General features: G+C 37.7%; 2 protein-coding genes across 8 annotated transcripts in view; one reads left to right on the top strand and one right to left on the bottom strand.

Moving 5' to 3' along the window:
* The first annotated feature begins 1513 nt into the window (after positions 1–1513).
* Positions 1514–4311, top strand: si:dkey-52l18.4 (uncharacterized protein LOC560708 homolog). Its single transcript, XM_056756324.1, has 5 exons — positions 1514–1868; positions 3351–3683; positions 3797–3949; positions 4065–4093; positions 4172–4311. The coding sequence occupies exons 1-5, from the start codon at positions 1811–1813 to the stop codon at positions 4268–4270; spliced, it is 672 nt and encodes a 223-aa protein (XP_056612302.1). The 5' UTR covers positions 1514–1810; the 3' UTR covers positions 4271–4311.
* Positions 4312–4339: 28 nt separating this feature from the next.
* The window catches only part of rap1gap2a (RAP1 GTPase activating protein 2a), a 67079-nt gene continuing 51558 nt past the window's right edge, over positions 4340–19860 (bottom strand). For 5 of the 7 annotated variants that reach the window (XM_056756318.1, XM_056756315.1, XM_056756317.1 and 2 more), the window contains 21 exons: positions 17096–17131; positions 15475–15507; positions 14842–15060; positions 13932–14035; positions 13586–13664; positions 13249–13302; positions 12850–12933; positions 12324–12424; positions 11977–12106; positions 11097–11252; positions 10945–11016; positions 10756–10842; positions 9311–9451; positions 8330–8476; positions 8061–8176; positions 7856–7951; positions 7540–7657; positions 6682–6781; positions 6517–6584; positions 5715–5751; positions 4340–5610 (listed from right to left, as the gene is read on the bottom strand). In XM_056756318.1, coding sequence (XP_056612296.1) covers positions 5743–5751; positions 6517–6584; positions 6682–6781; positions 7540–7657; positions 7856–7951; positions 8061–8176; positions 8330–8476; positions 9311–9451; positions 10756–10842; positions 10945–11016; positions 11097–11252; positions 11977–12106; positions 12324–12424; positions 12850–12933; positions 13249–13302; positions 13586–13664; positions 13932–14035; positions 14842–15060; positions 15475–15507; positions 17096–17131 — 1950 coding nt within the window. In that variant the 3' untranslated portion in view covers positions 4340–5610; positions 5715–5742. Of the gene's footprint in view, positions 5611–5714; positions 5752–6516; positions 6585–6681; positions 6782–7539; positions 7658–7855; positions 7952–8060; positions 8177–8329; positions 8477–9310; positions 9452–10755; positions 10843–10944; positions 11017–11096; positions 11253–11976; positions 12107–12323; positions 12425–12849; positions 12934–13248; positions 13303–13585; positions 13665–13931; positions 14036–14841; positions 15061–15474; positions 15508–17095; positions 17132–18238; positions 18378–19279; positions 19549–19860 lie in introns of those variants that run through there. The other 2 variants (XM_056756319.1, XM_056756320.1) reach the window with 2 other exon arrangements.

Genomic DNA, 19860 nt, shown 5'->3' with positions numbered 1-19860 from the left:
CCATTACTGAATTACCATCAAACTTTTTGTCAGTTTTGGCATGCTTTTCCTGCATGGGATGGAGGAACCTCAGATGGCCCTGTTCTTGTAACTAGAACAAAACTTTGTTGTAAACTTAATACGGAATAAATACGTGCCAAATGGTGCTGCCAAGAAATCTTAGAAAGCAGACATTTGAGCGTGTCTTGGGGCTGTGGCATTCAGATGACACTGATCTGTCTTTTCATTCGTGAGGGAAAATAGTTTGTTCACGCCTCTGCGAAATACAGTTATTCTCTTGTTTACTTAGTACTTTCTATAGTGTTCAAAGCATAGTTCACATAAACAAAATTTAAATGGGTTACGGTGTCCTTGCTGGTTTAGTCGAAACACCTTTGTACAGGCCTGTAAGGGTTTCCTTTCACTGTATCTGCTGCCTGCATTGTAGGTCGGCCAGCACGTAGTCCACTTGATTCATTCCTGCCCCCATTTTCACAGGGTGGTCCACCTTTTCTGCTTTAATCCCACCACGGTTTGAAGATTAGGTTCACTTGCAGACCTGTACAGAGGGAATTGCATGTAATGAGCGTTAATGGATAAAACTGGTTACATAGGTTCCTTTGCTTTAAGAATCCCACGCATACGTGGAAATGACTGAACGCTGAATGATTGAGTGATTTCGTTAAAGCTTGCGTAACGTTTTGGACTGATGCTGTACCGACGGGGGGTTTCTAAGAAAAACACACATATCCTGCGATTGTATGTCCTCACTGACATTCTGCACATCTGGTTGCTATTAAGGTCCAGTGACTCAAGTTACTCTGCAGGAAATGGAGCAGCTTTCTAGCGTCCCTCCCTGTGGCCAAGCCTCATTTGTTACTTATATATATAAATATTGTTCAATATATGTATTGATTTACAGGTGGAAGTAGGCATGAAAGAATGATCAATCCTGCTGAGATTAAGGCCATATATGAATATATATTTTTACCTGATTAAACTCGTGCAATAAATACTTTTTTTAAAGAGTCTGACTTTATCACCAGCTGGTGCTGTGTTGTTGCCCGCACATGCCCGTTTTAACCTGAACCAAGTCCTAATCCTCAACTGCAGTGAAACTATTTGACTTGAGCACCACCGTGTGGCCATACAGAAAAATATACACCTTGTTTTAATTTCTTGCTAAACGCACAATATTTAGCATTAAAGTTGGTCAGAACACACGTAACACACAGAGGTCTGTTTCTAGTGTGTAGTTTGAATAATTTATCAGTGTAACGTTAGTCATAATGCTGAAAAAAACAATACAAGGTGAGAATTGCACGCCCTCTGATGTCGTATTTACCACTAGTAAGCGGGAATTAATATGCGGAAACTCGTATTTCCGTGAGAACACGTGTAGTGGTATTGCTCCGAATAACATCCCACCAACAGAACCAAACACATTACCTGTACAGACCGTAATATGTAACTTCCATTGTAAATGTACAATTCCCGTTATAACCATTAAATATGGTTTCCATGACGATTTCTATTCCAGCAGTGGGAATTGATTTATAACAGATGTGCGGCGGAAGGAAATTATCTGGCTTTTCCATCTGCGTTTCCTTCCTTAAACACACTTTACAAAACAGCCGAAACTGCCAAGTGTAATTCGACCGAAAGTCTTCACATTGTGAATTACGGGAACCTTAAAACAAAGAGTCTGTTGAAGCCAGTAAAGTAAGTCGCCTTTTGTACTCTGGAGATATGTAAGAAGAAACCGCTTTTCAAAGTGAACCTCTCAGGGACTGTGACGACCGCCGAACTGGAGTATGGGAAAATATAAAACATGAAAACAATCGGCAGGTGTTTCCTCGCTTTAGTTGTGTTTTTGAACATTTTGAAAGGTAAGTCACTTTATACAATTTTTGCACAAATTATAAAATAAGGCCACAGTAAAACAACACAGTATCTCAGACACACTAATAGATTGAATGGGTTGGTTTTAATAAAAAACTACAATGTTTTTATTCACCAGGAGGTTGTTTTCATTTCTATCCACGGATGTTGCATCATTTGCACTCTATACTGCTCACTTGCACACCAGGAATATTACACTGAATGCTCATTTGCACTAATGGACTACTCTCATAACTGCATTACCTCATCTACTGCACTGTAACTTCAATAACTGCACCAACTTCTCTACTGCACTATAACTCATCTATTGCATTACTGCATCTATTGCATAACTAACTGCATCTACTCATGTATTGCACTATAACTTCAATAACTGCATTAACTCATCTACTGCACTGTAACCTTAATAACCGCATTAACACATCTACTGCACTGTAACTTCAATAACTGCACTAACTCATCTACTGCACTGAAACCTTAATAACCGCATTAACACATCTACTGCACTGTAACTTCAATAACTGCACTAACTCATCTACTGCACTGTAACCTTAATAACCGCATTAACACATCTACTGCACTGTAACTTCAATAACTGCACTAACTCATCTACTGCACTGAAACCTTAATAATCGCATTAACGCATCTACTGCACTGTAACCTTAATAACCGCATTAACGCATCTACTGCACTGTAACCTTAATAACCGCATTAACGCATCTACTGCACTGTAACTTCAATAACTGCACTAACTGCACTGTAACTGTATAACTGCATCTACTCATGTATTGCACTATAACTTCAATAACCGCATTAACGCATCTACTGCACTGTAACTTTAATAACCGCATTAACGCATCTACTGCACTGTAACCTTAATAACCGCATTAACGCATCTACTGCACTGTAACCTTAATAACCGCATTAACGCATCTACTGCACTGTAACTTCAATAACTGCACTAACTGCACTGTAACTGTATAACTGCATCTACTCATGTATTGCACTATAACTTCAATAACTGCAGTAACTCATGTACTGCATTGTACCTTTAATAACCGCATCAACTCATCTACTGCACTGTAACTTTAATAGCTAATGTCTGTAACTTATGCACACTCAAGTCACTTGCACTATTGTATAGTCTATATTGTTATATGTTCATAACCACCTGTACATTAATGTTCACAGTATATATCCTTCTGTTTATATTGTTCATAGTACATACCGACTGTCATATCTTTATAGTACATGCCCATTGTAAAGTATTTTTCTAATATTGTATTCTGTATTTATTCACACTGTATATCCTGCACTTGCTAATTGCACTTCTGGTTAGACCTAAACTACATTTCGTTACACTGTACTTGTATATGTGTAATGACAATAAAGTTGAATCTAATCTAATCTAATCTAATGTAACTGTTACACAATAATTGTTATTGATTTAGCAATAATTTTGTGTATAGTTTGTGGACAATGCCAATCTGTTCGGGCCAATCGTGCTGCAAGGTTTGTGCCGGAGGGGGGCAGGATTCAGATGAGCTGTGAGGTGGTCCACTGTGGGTTCGGCTGGAATGGTGGATGGGTTTTCCAGGACATCCAGAGCACATCATTTACTCTCCTCTCTCCTTCAATACGAATTCAGCTGTCTAATAACAATTTGACAGTCAATAGGACAGTACTGACGGTCCACATCCAGAACATCAACCAATCAGATGCTGGAGCGTACAAATGCCAGATATCATGGGTCGAAAATCTCAGCAGCAGTGGACATGTTACATATGTTAATGTGACTGCAGGTAGGTTTCTCTCTTTAAATGCTATTTATACATATAATTCAGGCGGTGAATTATTTACATGTGGGATTAAGACAGATTATCCAAATCCATTTTGTTTTTTATGGTCTGTATAGCGTCAGGAGGGTCCTCGGAGAGAAGTCTCTCTCATCGACTGATGGTGTGTCTTGGCGCCTTGACGGGTTTTCCTCTTGTACTGGGATTGCTTTGGTGTCTGACCAAGTGTCATCCATCAACACCGACAGTGCCTCCTCACCCCCGCACATCCTGTAAGAACCACCTCTTCACACGACACCGATGTGGTCGTTTAGTAACTTTAGCATAGAAATACTTACTGTATGTTTGTCGTTCAGTGTATACAATGATATTTTGTTCTCATTTTAGTCGCAGAACGAGTGAAAACGAAAAAGGAAGTAAGTATCATTCGGTCAGGCATCAGTTTTTTGTACTCAATATGTCATTAATGTTACTATTTGTGGTTATTAATGCAGGTGGTGTATGCAGAAGTTGCATTAAATGAAACAAGGCTGCAGAATCACCCTCCGAAACTAGTAATTCAGCCAACTATCTACTCCTCATTGCGTTTCTAATGATCGAAGTACACTTCACATGGTTGTACAGATACCAGAGCAAACAGGAACACAAAAACAGTGATGTAAAGCTACAGTCTTGGATACACACCGAGAAACTCTTTCTGAACTTTCTCTGAGCAGTAATGTTCTGTAAAATGTGTCTATAGTGTGTATAAATTGTGTAACTGTATTTGTACATAGTTGATGTAGAAAGTAAAGTACACAAACATTTATCAAAACAAAAGCGACCACTTTTTGACACAAAATACATTTTATTTTATAATAAATTCTTAATGGCACATGCCATAACCAAATATACATATACATAATCTTTTAAATAATATTTTTAAATGATCTTCTTTATTTTAACTTCTGGATACTCTTCATTAATATTACGTAACAGCGACAAAGAGAGCAATAAATTATGTCAGTACAGACATAAATGCCAACACCTTTTATATCAAACAAAGTTTTCACTAGTGTACAAGAAGTGGCTCTGTTCTGACTCACCGACGAGTACCACTGTTAACCAGAAACTGATTCATGAAGAAAGAAGAGAGACACACGTAAGCAAACAAATAACTTCATTTTCAAAGTCCCTTCAAAATGTGTATAGACGTGTCATTCTTTCAGTCGTGGCTGAATGCTTCAACAGAGGTGGAAATTCATTTTTGGCATCTTCACAAGTCTAAAAATATGAACTTTTTGTGCTTTTTGTGTCTGCTCAATGTCATCAAACCAATTCATATATTTTTTGCATTTGTAAAGAATTTGTTATGGCATAATCAACAGCTTTTTACTACCCTTGTGATCTTTCTCTTTGGTAACCCCAAGAAAAAAATGGCACATGAAATGTGAATTTTACATAATCTCACAGCACTCAAAAATAAAATAAACTGATCTGTGTTAACAGAGCATGATTCTCTGTAGTATATTTAAGGCTTTACACTGAAGGGCGATGTCTCACGACTCACAACACTCAAATGACCCGTAATCCTGTATCTGCAATAGACTCACGGCTGGCTGTAGAGTTTTGGGTGCTTATAATGCAGTTTTGTCTTGTAACATGTAATGACTGTGTGCTGTTCAAGTATTTCAAGTGGCTGTTTTCATATTTAGCGTCTAGAAAGCAATCGCAGCTAGGCAAGGAACGTTTTGAACAATTGTTTGAGCACTAAGTACTACATTTACGTTGTTGAAGCAGAGGCATTTCTTGCTTTTTAGTAAGACTCTGTCCCCTACATTAAATTCTGTGTGAGTTTGTACAATAGCATGATGGTCTGAAATCAGTTCTCAACATAGTGTTCATTAGAATTGTCCAGTTTTCTTCAAATCAATAACTCCATTGATTTAAGTCACTGCATGGAAAATCAAACAGCAGAAAATGTTATTAAGTACAGATTAGTTATATCGATATATATAGATTAAATAGATGTATAGCACACAATGATCTAAATAGTACCTTTTCCTTGTAGTTGCTTTTGTCTGACCTAATGACCCTGGAAGAAAGAAGGATTATTTTCATTGAGTGATTGGCTGATTCATGATTCAGCAACAGGTGTAACTTTCTAACAAACAGCAATAAACATCATGTTAAGAGTTATTATACGGCTTGTTGGAATGTTTGATTCTGATTGGCCAGACGCTACATCTGCAGGTTCGTTATTCCCAGATAACAACCTCTCAAACCTAATAACACACAGTAACCCGGATGCAGCAAATCATTTTGCTTTTTGTCATGTTTTGAGCAATTAGATATAAATATGTCTTTCACTAACATATATGACATCATATTTACAAACGATTAAACTTAATTGCCTGTTCTTGCATTCAGTTAAAATGAGTTTATCAAATATTTCAAGTTTGCATTTCATTTCCAGTTTTTTCTCATGTGGCACGTAGCTGTGAAATAACCGGGATAATGTACAAGCAGCCGGCTGTTATCGCGAAATAAGCCCCACCGGTGTCACACTGTCGGGGCTTATTTCTGCACCTGTACACTATCCCTTACATGTCACTGATTATATAACCAAAGGTAAAATACTTGTTGTGTATTATTGTGCACGATTGCTCTAAATATTCAACGCTCCCTCCAACAACCTGGCTCCATTCTGGTTTGTAGCAAACTTTCATGTGAATTCATGATGGATAATTTCTAGTTATAAAACTTGTTTAGCATAAAAATACATGATGTGATATGTCAATTGTGTAATCGTACACCTGAGTTTATAGTTACAAATGATATTACAAAACTGAGCACTTACTGTGGAATGGCTTAATTTGTCGAAGCGGAATTTCAAGTTGGACCGTGGTGAAGTTTTACACTTTACATCTGAGAAAAACAAAGGGCAGGCTCTTGTTTTTCTGAAATGCCAACATTTAATAAAAGCATTTGTGTGTGTGTGTGTGTGTGTGTGTGATTGTGTTACCTGTGGGGCTGCGGCACATGATCAGTGGGGTTCCAGAGTTTTGGCTTTCCACACTTAAACATGGACTGTACACAGATGAGGCTGTGGATGGGTGGCTGCTCTACAAAATACAACACACAATAACACCTCCATTATATAAAACCTTCATTAAGAATATTTACTTACATCTTTACTTTACAATTTTTTATTTAAATTGTCCTTGTTTCTTAGTTAACATGAACAATTATAAAATGTTCAATTGCATTTAATTATCTTGGCTTGCAATTTTGACAAATGTGTTTTAACATTGAAAGTAAATTGCAATAACAATAGTTAATAAATAGTTAACTTTATTTATTTTTATTTTATTTTTAACCAAAACAATAATTAACATGTTTATAAATGGTGTTTTGCAGATTATAAAGGGTAGTTTATGGTGAGCTATATGCATTAAAGTACCACACTCTTTCAAATATCTTCTCTAAAAGATGCATGTAGATTCCTACAGATAAATAACAGTCTGATTCAGTTCCAACTACTATTACTATTGCTAAGACTGATTTGGGATCAGTTCTTGTCCAGTCATGAAGCACACTGACAGGCATCAGAGCGAATGGATCAATATGAGGACTCATTAAACGTACGATAGTGTACATGTACAGTGTACAGTGTACATGAAGTCTCTGGATGTGACCGAAGTGTAATGAATTGCTTTTTTGTAGTGAACTTATCCGCAATGATTTAAATACGTGTTTGACATTTTTAGCCAAGTCAATTTATTGTGCTTTAAGGATGTATATCTATTCTTCCAAAAAACAATGCAAAATTCACAGATTTTTCCAGAAAATCTAACATGTCAAACAGAAGTGTTTGTCTTACATTGTCCAGCTCCTCCAGACCGTCTCCTTCTCCGGCTGTGCTGCTGAAGCTGCTGGTGCTGGATGATGACCTGGAGATGTTAGCTCTGCCCCCGCATTCCTTGAGTTTCTGGAAAGGCCTGCAGGGAGCAAACAGAACACACAGAAAATAAATTATATTCCAAGACCTTACTGGAAATAGCCAAAGAATATAAAAATAACATCTATCCAAAAGCCAAAGCACGGAAATGAGTCAGCAAAGGTCACAACATCCCAACGCTATTTCTTGTGTGCTGCAATTGAGGAATTAAAACTGAGAGCTTGAAAGCGAGACTCACCTGTCTTTGTTTGGGCAGATCTCTGGTGAACTGGGATTGGATGACGTCTCTGACTTCACTTCTTGTGAGAAAGGGAACGCTTCTGCTTTTTGGTCACTACACAAGCACAGAGGTTGTGAAATGAAACATATTTCCTATTTATGTTTCCAATAGGTTTCAATTATTGTTTTGTAGTCGATATGTGTAGATGGTGTAGATGCGATACCTGCGAGTTGGGAGTTTCTCAGTCGGACTTTCTGTGCTGGAGTGCAGTCTGGGGAACAGACCGGAGCGTCGCTTTACGGGACTCTTTAATGGAGACTTAGCAGACAGCACCGGTGGCTAAAACCCAAACACACGCACAAATCAAAGCCCAGAACATTCACTTCTGCACTGCACTTGTGTAATAATTCTTGCCTTATCTTTATGTTTAAACAAGATAAATGTATAGAAAGGGAAGTTACAAGGCAGATAAGAGAAGTATACGGCTCTTACAGTAAAGGTGCTCTTTGTGCACTCCAGGCTGTTCTGTGGCAGTCCACCACCACTGACGCTGGACGGGACGCCTGCCGTCGCCCCTGGAGCCTTGTGTTTATGAGACACCATAGTCTCCATAGAGTGACTCCTAACACGCATGGCCCTCTGAGAGACAGAGATAAGGAACGCATTTAAATGTGTATTTAAATAAGTCTGTTTTAAGTATACTAAATATATATATATATATATATATATATATATATATATATAATATATATATACTGTAGATGGATATAGGAGGGAAATGTGAAATTACAGATATCGAAAAGTATTTTTATATCACTTTATCCCAAATATTAGAAATATTTTTTTTGCACTGCCATGAGGCGACAGTAGGTGGTGCTAGATGTCAACTTTACATATCATAAAAGTGTGAAAGCAGGATAGGAACCACAATCTATTCTCCTCATCAGTGTGTTTGACATATGCATTTTTATGTTTTACTTACATATTAATCACAACACTTTAAATATTGATTTTACGATATTGCAATTTTGACTGCAGCAAAATCTGCAAATGAATCTAGAAGAAATCTTAGGAGTCTTATGTTGTTGTATCGTAGTTTAATGTGATTTTTCATATTGTGCATTGATCATCTGCATCAGATCGGCTTGATATCGTAACACAATCACGGCCGATACGCCGAAGAGCCCTGCAGGATAAATGTGTGTCTGCAAACCACTCCACACACAACTCCACCCTGCCTGTAAACAGCCACACACACAGCAACATCACACATCACATACACATGGTCACGCACACAAACATACATCTGAAGCACAGAAAATATGAGTACTCGGTAAAAAACAACCTGAGCTCAAAACTGTTTTGTGCATTTTCATATCTTTCACATCTTGAGGGTTCAAATGTTTTCCTCTAGAGCAACATTTAGCAATCTATCTTAAGTCATATTGAATTTGTAAGACGGGACAGTCTCACCTTAAAGGACTCCAAAAGACCGCCGTGACCACCGTTCTCTAGTTTTTCTTCATCCGATGTTGAGCCCAGTCCCACTGTGGCCAGTGTCTGTCTGTGAAGTTCATCATGTAAGTTATCTAAGAGCGCTGCCCGTGTCCTCTCCTGTCAAACACACAAACACACACACATAAGCATTGATGCAGTAGGTGATGGAGTAGATAATGGAACCGTTTAGCCAAAAACAAAAGTTCTGTTATTAAATGTTAATCTGAACCCAATAATGACCACGTCACTATATCCTATGGGCTATATTACAATTATTCTGAAGCCATATGGTAACTTTGGCTGAGGAACAGACCAAAACAGTATTATTATAGCTTGATAATCTTCCCCTCCAGTGGGCTCTTAACACTCATTGAATCAGAAAATTGAACTTTTGAAATTTTATTCACTGATTTTCATGAATTCTTTTGAGTCAGATCCTTTCAGTGAACTGTTTGAATCACAAACCAGACTGAACCAATCAGACAAACTGAAAATATCAGAAAATAATAACTAACATTTTGGTCTGAAACAACATATAAATAAAAATACCTATAAATTGTATTATAATTTTTGAGTGGACTATTCTTTTATTTTTTACTAATTCATGGACCTGTTTTTGATTATACAGCTGCGAAAAAATGTTATTTGTGACCCTGGATAACAAAACCTGGATAACATAAAAAAGATCCTGTTCCATGAAGATATTTTATAAATTTCCTACAGTAAATGTATAATAACTTTATTTTTGTAAGTGGATGGCCTGCTACAGCACCTATGATTAACAATTTCAAAGGCGATTTTCTCAATATTTAGATTTTTTTGCAGTCTCAGATTCCACCTTTGTAAACAATTGTTATTCCGTCAGATATTGTCCTATCCTAACAAACCAAATATCAATAGAACGCTTATTTCTTCAGCTTTAAGATAATGTAAAAATCTCAATTTCGATTTACCCTTGAGACTGGTTTTGTCTTCCAGGGTCACATATATATATTCAGTTTTTCAGAATTAACTGTTTATAATTATGTGTTTCGGTTAAAATTATTTTATGTTCCATTCTGTGAACTACTAACAATATTTCTCCTCGATTTCATATAAAAAGATTGTAGAAACAGGCCAAAATAACAGAAAAGATGCTTTTAAGGAATACAACAGTCTTATTTGTACATGTATTTAGGAAAGTTGTACAATATTTTTTTATCACAGTTTTCATGTGTCTTGTTATGCTGTCAGTTCTTCACATTGCTTTTTGAAGGCTTTGTCACACCTGAAATTTTATTTTGTTGAACAATAGACAGGAACAGGCCTGATACATCTATAAATGCTGAATAAATGAACATTTTGGAATGCTCTCTTATATTGTCCGCAGCTGTATATTATTAACAGGAAGGTGACTTTGTCACTTTAATAAATCAGCTCACCTCCAGCTTGGCAAACTTGTCTGACTTGCAGCACGCGTTTTCTGCGTTAATCAATTTGGTCAGCAGAAATTCCCGGAGCTCAGGACCCTGGGGAAGGACAAATCTCCATCATCTTAGATAAAGATCATCATCTTCTTCACCTTTAATTGAAAGTCAGATACATCACTGCCCGCAAATTTCCTTTATTACCTTCTTAAAGACTGGGGGGTTCGGAAGAGGCGGGCCAAACTGAGGCACATCTTCTCTTGCTGTGATGGACACCTGTAAACACCAATTAACATTTAAGATCAACATGGTGATTGACAGCTATCTAAGTAGACATTTACCTCGGGTCCCTTTACCTTATATGTAGTATGATCTGTGCAGGGGTTCTCTGCCTGCACTAACACATAGGCATGAAGGAAGTTAGAGGCGATCATGTCGGGTACGAATGGAGTAGAATCCTCCTGGAAGATGGCCGCGACGATGTCATTGCCAATGTGTCTCTTCCTCTGAAGCTGAGAGATTATGACACAGGAGAACACTACTCATAAATATTCTGCACTTAATGTGTTTAGCAACACCTTTTTTTTAGCTCGGGTCAACATATAAATGAGATTTACTTTGTAATATATTAGAATTAAACAGCATATTTGCAAAACAATGAGATGAAAAGTATAATTATTGCTGAAGTGTATATTATCATTTGTAAACATGATTTTCCTTATTTTATGGGGAACAAGTTGAAACATACTTAGGTCTCCTGCTACTACCGAAAAATTGTATACTTGAGTTACAGAAAAGATCTTTGTCAATTGTTCTTGCAATTCCAATTCCTTGCAATTTCGAGTTAGAAATCTCGATATAAATCATCAATCATACTTTACTGTATTACATTTTTTTGTTGTTGAGAAAATTATATAAATCAATGAGATAAATGAGAACTCCATTAAAGGAATAGTTCACCAAAATGAAAATTATGTTATTTATGATTAATTTATTATTAATCCTCATGTCCTTCCATACCTGTATGGCTTTGCTTCTTCAGCAGAACACAAAGAAGATATTTTGAAAAACGTTCTCAAAATGTTTCCTTCTGTGTTCCACAGAAGAAAGAGTCATATACAGATTTGGAATGACATGAGGATGAATTTGTATGAACTTTCCCTTCTGAGCAATAAAAAACTTTATGGGTCGTAAAGTTATGGGGGCAAAAATCATCTGTATATTTTCATTACAAACCTGCTGAATGTCTCCTTCTGTAAAAGGTAGTTTGGTGGAAACATGGAACATTATTTCTCTCTGACGAAACATCGTATAAATGGACTCAGATCCTGTCTGCCCATGAGACACATCCAGACCACCTCTGAACCTGTGGTGCGCAACATCACAAAACCAGACAAATTAGTCTTGTGAAAGATCTGATTACCGACTGCCTACGCTTCCAGACAAAAACATGCACAATGGGGTAATTAAATAAATTATTCACAAATACACTCAGTGAATATTGTTTAATATTAAAACAGGCCGTTATGTGTGCTCAGGTGACCCCTGGCAGCAGTTTTGAGACTTTAATCTCCATCTCTCACCCTTTAAAATCCTGCAACTCAATATTGTCTCCCAAAACACTGAGGAATTCGGCAAACGCTGGCGTCTCTTCATTGTTCCTGAATAGCTCCTCCTCTGATGTCTAATGAAGAGCAGCAGAAAGAAACAGAAAGACATATATTAAATAAATGTTTTTGTTATACTATACAGATTAAACCTCCAGAAGACCACCTTACACAAGTGATCTTTTGCTGCTCATCCAAAATGAAAATGCTGTCATCATTTACTCACCCTCTTTTCATTTAATCCTGTGTGACTTTCTGTAGTCCGCAGAATACAAAAGAAGATATTTTGAGGAATGTTTCTAACCGAACAGCGTCGGCACCCATTCACTGTTGTATGAACACAAAACAAATGCAAGTGAATCGGTGCCAGTTCACAACATTCTTCTAAATACTTTCTTTTGTGTTCTGAGAAAGAAAGAAAGAAAAGGGTGAGTAAATGACGAACTATGGGTGAACTATCCCTTTAAGGTGTTTTGTTTTTCAGCAAGCAACAACATCCTACCTGACCAAACTTCTGATAGATCACTCCGAACTTAAACGTGTTGTTCACTTCGTGCTCATCGAAAGCGACCATCATCTGCGAGGCCTTGAGTGAAAGAAAACAAAAAGTGAGCAAAACCACCCGCAGGAGTTAATGTGCGTGTCAGCCCCACACTATAATTCAGACGTTTGTGTTTGCCGTGCCCAAAAGACCACACGACATGGTCAAGGCTCTCTCACACACAGTGTGGTTTAGGCACGGCAGACAGCGTAAAGCAGATGGATATGAGATTTCCCCGGAGCACGGGACATATTAATTCAGATGACTCGGGCGCTAGAGTGGAACACAGCCCTATTTATTTCTGATGCCTGGAGTAGGTAAGGTACAGATGGAGCGAGAAATAAAGACGGAGATACTCACCCTGGGGTAGAGGACGGGGTTGAACTTCAGACCTGTGACATCATCGCAGAGCAGCTGAAAGACAGCACACATCTGATGTGAACATCTTGGAACTTCTGAGGTCATCGAGCGAGGTTCAAAAGAGGACGTTTAGATGGTCATGAAGGTTGCGCGTTATAGGTTTCAACATGGTGGTTAGCAGATGCTTTTTATTTACAGTTTCATAACAAATAATACAGAGGAACAGAGCTTAAGGTTACACGTTACAATGGAGACAAAGCAGGACTGTGAAGTTTACCACTTGAACCTGCAACCCTTGTACACATCAGGCTCAGCTCCGCCATAAACTTATACACACCTTGGCTATTTGTGGGACGCTCGGTAGCTGGACGAGACCTTCAAGTGGAATCCGCTCATGAAGGGTCTTTGTTTTTGACCTACAAGATGACAAAAAAACAAATAGACTTACAAGGCAACAAATCTATATTCTCATTGTTTCAGTATGTGTATTTTGGGGGCGTCACAACATATTTATATCGTCAATAATCCTGATATTAAAAAGATTTGAACAACTTGAGGGTAAGTAAATGAAGACAGAATTTTCAATTTTGGGTTAACTGTTCCTTTAAGATACAAAATGGTTACAAGCTCTCTCTCTGCTTCAGTGAAATAGAAAGTGTGACTTTATGGTAAGCAGGTGGTACCTGAGCATGATGCGCAGTGCCTCCTGTCCATCTGTCTCCTCATACTTCAAAGACATGATCAGGTGTCCCATACTACTGGCTGTACAATAATAGTTCATGTGTTCCTGAGAGAGAAAGGGATCGGTGAGGGTGTCATTTCACAGTTCTGTTCCTCACACACTACGAGAGGGGTTCATTTTCCAACAGACTGATTTTGCATTTATATCACTCAAGTGTGGCTCAGTAGAGGTGACTCTTTATTGGTCCAGTCAAGCGCTTTGTGACACAGAAACACAGAGATACCGAAAAAGGTGCACAAAATGTTTGTTTAAAGAGGTGCTATCAAAATTCATTAATCGATAAACAGTGCAAATAAACTACAGCCTTGAGAAAAAACTCCCAAACGAATTTATTCAGCAAAATGGGACACCAGCTCCAGTGGTGCACCAGTGTTATTTTTGGAGGATCTATCATCAGAAATGCAATATAATAATCATAACTATGTCATCAGAGGTGTATGAAAACCTCACATAATGAAGCATTATGTTTTTATTGCCTTAGAATGAGCTTTTTCGATCTACATACACCGCGGGTCCCCATACCAGCCACCGTAGCGCTTCGAAAGGGAAGGGTGGAGTGAGCCATTGGTTGCAATTTGCAACCTAACCACTAGATGCTGCTTAATTTCATACACTGGACTTTTAAGCTATCTATCCCTCGAATAGATAAAACAAGTAATAAATACTACAATTACATAATGTGTTTAACATCTCTTTGTGAGTTATTTTGTGAATGTGGATATGCAATTTTTTTTCAAGTCACATGTATGAGACAGCAATAACACTTTGCCCTTGATGCGCTTGGCTGAAATATAAAAAGCAACGACCCAAGTATATTCGGATACTGTCAATATTTACAACTGAACTCTCACCTTGCCCAGGAAGTGTTTGCGGTAAGCCCTTGAAGTGCTGTTACACTCTAGCCTGTAACCGAAGCCTGCGCCACCAGGACTCAGACCATCATCTTCCTCCTCACAGAAGCTGCTGTCTGAAGAGGTGGGCGTCCCGACCGGGGCCTCGGGGTCCTCAATCCAGTAACCGCCAAACTGAGGTAAAATGACCTGAGGGTAGGGGCCACCCTTCTCCAGGACCTAAAGAAGAAACAGAGAAATACTAGATTGAATAGACCATCATGGGTGGCAATTGTATACTGTAACTTCCAATTAAAGCATTTTAAAAACTTCCAAGTTAATAAGGTTCACTTATAGGAGAAAACTAGTTTATAGATTATAGTTTGAGACAAAGCCCAACCAATTTGGGATCTTTACATTTGTGTCAACGCAAGAGTAGTATGTCGCGGCTGTCCTTTGTATCTATATACTGTATATTCTGTGATTTTTTTCTTCCATAAATGATTATTCATAGTCACTCTTTATGTTTGTCACTGGGTTTTGAAAATACCTAACCACAGTTTTTACAGTTTCCTGAAATGCAGAACTACACTTCATTTAAATGAATTTGAGTTTATAAACTGTTTGTATGAGAATGTGTGTCAGGGAACTCACAGCCTCTATCCGGGGGTAAGGGATGTAGTCATCCTGTCGGAAAGAAAAAGGAAGTAGATCATTGGATAACAGGGCAAAAAACAGCAGATATCACAGTTTATTTTAATGAAAAAGTTCCGAGAGCACATCAGGATTCAACACAACGTGATCTATAAAAACAAAGCAAGGTTGCCAAAAGAACTGCTCTTAGCAAATGGGCACTCCTATTATGATACATGGAATATTATGGGCAGCAATGCATTTGGACTTTGCCATGACCTCTGGTAGAGTCTGACCTTTATATCACAAAATTGTACTTGCCTGCTTTTAAACGACTATAAAGGATGATTGTAAAAGTTCACAATGTCACTGAGCAAATCTTCATAAAGAAGACTACACATGCGTAGTTGATAAATAAACAGCATGATTCCTATAGTATGACAGCAAAACTGTAAAAAACTAATTGTTAATAATTTATTATTTTATATTACTCTTTATATTTATGTAATAAAATATATAGACTACCCATATACACAACAATTACGCATGCACTTCCAGACAACACAAAAACACACTGTGAATACTAGTCAAACCTTATATTTCTTAGTTTCCTCAGTTTTAGGTATCTGACGTTATCCGGGTGAGCAGAAGAAGAGTAAAAAGAGGAGGGGTCAATGACATAAGCATCAACATTAAAACCTGGTTCTCAAATTAACTCCCCAAAACAAACACTTCTGTTAACAGTCAACAAGAAATCAAAATTTACTCTATAAAACATGTTCCGGACCTGGTTGTGAAATGCGCATTATTCCAAAGAATATACCATCCGTTTTTGTTATCTCTAAAACCATAGTTTCCACCATAATAAAATGTTTATATAAATTGCAACGAACTTAACAACTACAACAAATACGTTGTTTTGACCTTGTGAAACTCAATGAAAGAGATGAACAAAAGCAAAATTTCTTGCTCAAAAAAATCTTGCTCAGTGGGACCTTTTATCATTTCTAACGGCAATGAGGTCTTTGATTAAGAACACAAGTGCGTGTGATCCACTGGAGAGAGATTTCAAGCATTCAGTCAAACTCGGAGATCGATCCATCACTTTTATAAAAAGACAAGACGAGAAGACCAGAGTCTTTAACACCACCTGGCTAACACACTACAGTCCTGCCTCAATAGACTATTGATGTTCTTTATCTACCTGCTGAGCATCATCTACGTGCTCATATACATACACACCACAAACAACACAATCATGCCAATTGTGTCATATAAAATGGTCAGCCTGTCCTTTCCCAGCCCCACTGTCCCCAGAGAGGTCCCACCAAACCCTCATTACCAGACTGACCACAGAGAAAAGTGCTGGACCAATCAATGAGTTTTAAAATGAACTCAGACATGCGATTACTCATTCAGAATATTGTCCACTGCGTCCCGCTGAAGATGAAACACTTATCCATCACTCAAGGACAAACACAAACAGAATCCTGTGATTATTATATTAACGAATTACATACTAGAAATGCTCTTCGGTTGAAGTACAAAATAAGAGGAGGACCATTATTCAAGGGTTGCTGTTCTAAGTAACTGTGTTCACTTTTAAGTCAACTTGGTCCGATGATAGGAGAAGAAGTCTTACCTGCATTCTTTCAAGCATGTCGAAGAACTCCGCAGACTAGAAAAGAGACATAAATCAAGATTAATATTTACAGTAAATGTCTGAATCATGGTTTATGACTAGTATTTACATACAACTGATTTCTCTTTTGGAAAATTACGTGACATACTGTAACCTGTCAGGAAATAGCAGAAGTAATGGAGAGATTCAACACTCCATCAAACACAGTGACTCATTCATTATTGTTTTAGAAAATGTTCCTCTTTTTTATCGCTTTATTAAATAATAATGTTCATGTTTAGATAAATATTAATAATAGTCAAACAAAATATGAAATAACACGAATTAGAGTAATTACAGTTTACAGAAATTATGCATCTCCAAAGATTTTGACAGTCAACATTTTGTTTATAAAAAATTTTTTTTTAGTAAGAAGTTCCCTTGAAAGCTGGCCATTCTTAACTGATGGTCCTTCACTATTAGCCCCAATTCACCAAATAAAAATTAGTTTCTGTTTTCTAAAGGAACAACTACTGTTTTCTACGTAATTAATTGCAAACACAAAAGCATAAAAGTTCAAAAAAAGTTACTTTTACATCATAAGAAACAAATTCAGTTTTAATTGGCCGTGTGTAAGTTATGTTTTCAGATGTCATTAGATAATGAGGAGCTATTAAACAGAAATGCAGCTGCATTCATGCCACACAAAGAGGGAAGAAAAGCTTTTGTAGTCTTCACACCCTTATCACTACACAAAAAAACTGTCCTACCCACAGAGCCCTAAGACAAAAGACCTAACCAACTGGATCAACAATCGATCAAAAAATGTCCAGAAATAAGAGTCTTGTATTATTAAGTATTAAATGATATAGGTTGAGATAGAAGACTTATGATGTAAAAAGCTCAACGCCTGCTGAGTGCCCATGGATAACTGTTTTGACCAAAGCCCAAGAACTTCCCCTGTACACAATAACTTCAAAATAACTGCTCGAGGTGCATTAAGAGGATGGTTCGTGCTCCCATTACTGCTTAAATATTATTAATTAATTGTTAAATTAAATATATGAATTTCTTAAGCATTGCAATAATTTGACTCCTGAGAAGGTTTACTTGTTCAACACTTCCACTGAATCTAGAGTCTAAGAAATGCTTTATATATCTTACCTCTGGAGAAAACAACAGTTAGTTTTTCAGGTACCATAACAACTTAATCTACAGCAACTATGTCCTGACTACAATAGATCCCTTTAGTTTAAGAGATATTCCTATGAATGATCAGATGGAGCTTGAGAGATTCAGGAGGGAGAGTAAATCCAAACCAGTTAATGTTTAACCTGTCGTGGATCCACGGACGACTCCACAATGTCAACAATGTGCAGCAGAGACACATTTACCCAGATACTGTAACCTTGACAAATCCAGACCACCAATAGAGCATCAATACAACACAAGCACGACAGGACAACCCCCTGGAAGCAAATTTTGGACCTTGTTGATGACATTAATTTACATTATTGTTTATAACCAAACAAAACTCCAACAAGCAAACACTCCACATTTTGATGATGTTGAAATATGAAAAACATAAATTCACGATAAAAAAGAAAATGGTCACTGTATTTTCAAAGAAAGCTAACCGAGAGCACTGAGCTTATCTACCACAACAACCTGTTCATTTAACGGTAGTCCCGGAAAAGATAGCACCTCTCAAGACCCCGTCCTGAATCTCTGAAGCTTCACCCACGTTAAAATGAACCACAAAAACATCCAACTATTCTCTGTTGCGCATAAAAGAGCCTTTGAAATTTGATAGACACCATTAAACCTTTACGATCCATTTAAATGCTAAAAATAGACATGGTAAACATTGTCTACCTGAATATGACAACATTATTACATTTTTTGTCTTGACAATTCAGTTAAATGGGTACACAAACACACCCTGTGGGATAATAAAATGTGTTTCTGGGATACTGCCCAAGGCTGGCTTATGAACAAACATTACATAAAGAATATATTTCTTCTGCTCAGGCGAACACTCAGATACCAACTAAATAATGAATGAACTGCTGTAGCTCACCACGTCCCTGCTGTGCCGATTTCCGCACAACCCAACATGCAACAAGTCTCATGTGTGCGCACAAACCTCTAACACAGGGTCGAAGGTAAAACCTAATGTATTGATGTGTGTGGGCAATCACATACCTCCCTTTCCTCCGATTAGCAGTGCTCCTGCAAACACTTTTAAACACATTGAACAGGAAGAGGTCGAGTCCGCTTGGCAATGTAGAGCCTCCACACCCTAGAACAGGTCATACCAGTGCGTCTACAAGTGATCAGGTTCTCCCTTTACACGATTCAATTCCTGTTTCCTTTCGATCTTTAATCAGTCTTTTGTATTTCTGGTTTGTATTTGACCACAGCTGTTAAACTCACAGGGTAGGAGAGCTTATCATCGACACACACTCGCTCTCCTCTATTCTTCAATAGGCTCTGGGTTTACACTGGGAGTGGCCACAGACTGTTTGAACAGGACACAAATGTATATCTTGAAAAGAAGCTGCCAAATACACGTGCAGATGAATACGTTCATATTGACCGCAATGTGCTTACACCCGACACAGGTGTTAATGGAATCTTTCCACATGGTGTGCATATGTGTGAGTGTTTTAATTATGTGTGTTTATGGTCCTGGGAAATTATACAGTGTGAGGACTAGATGTAAAGGAAGAGTTCAGATGCAAAAGCCTCTAAATCCGTCAGATGACTTCATTTAAAGGAGCATA

This window comes from Triplophysa dalaica, chromosome 9 (genome assembly GCF_015846415.1).
Source record: "Triplophysa dalaica isolate WHDGS20190420 chromosome 9, ASM1584641v1, whole genome shotgun sequence".
NCBI lineage: Eukaryota > Metazoa > Chordata > Actinopteri > Cypriniformes > Nemacheilidae > Triplophysa > Triplophysa dalaica.
This window is presented reverse-complemented; position numbering and strand designations above follow the sequence as displayed.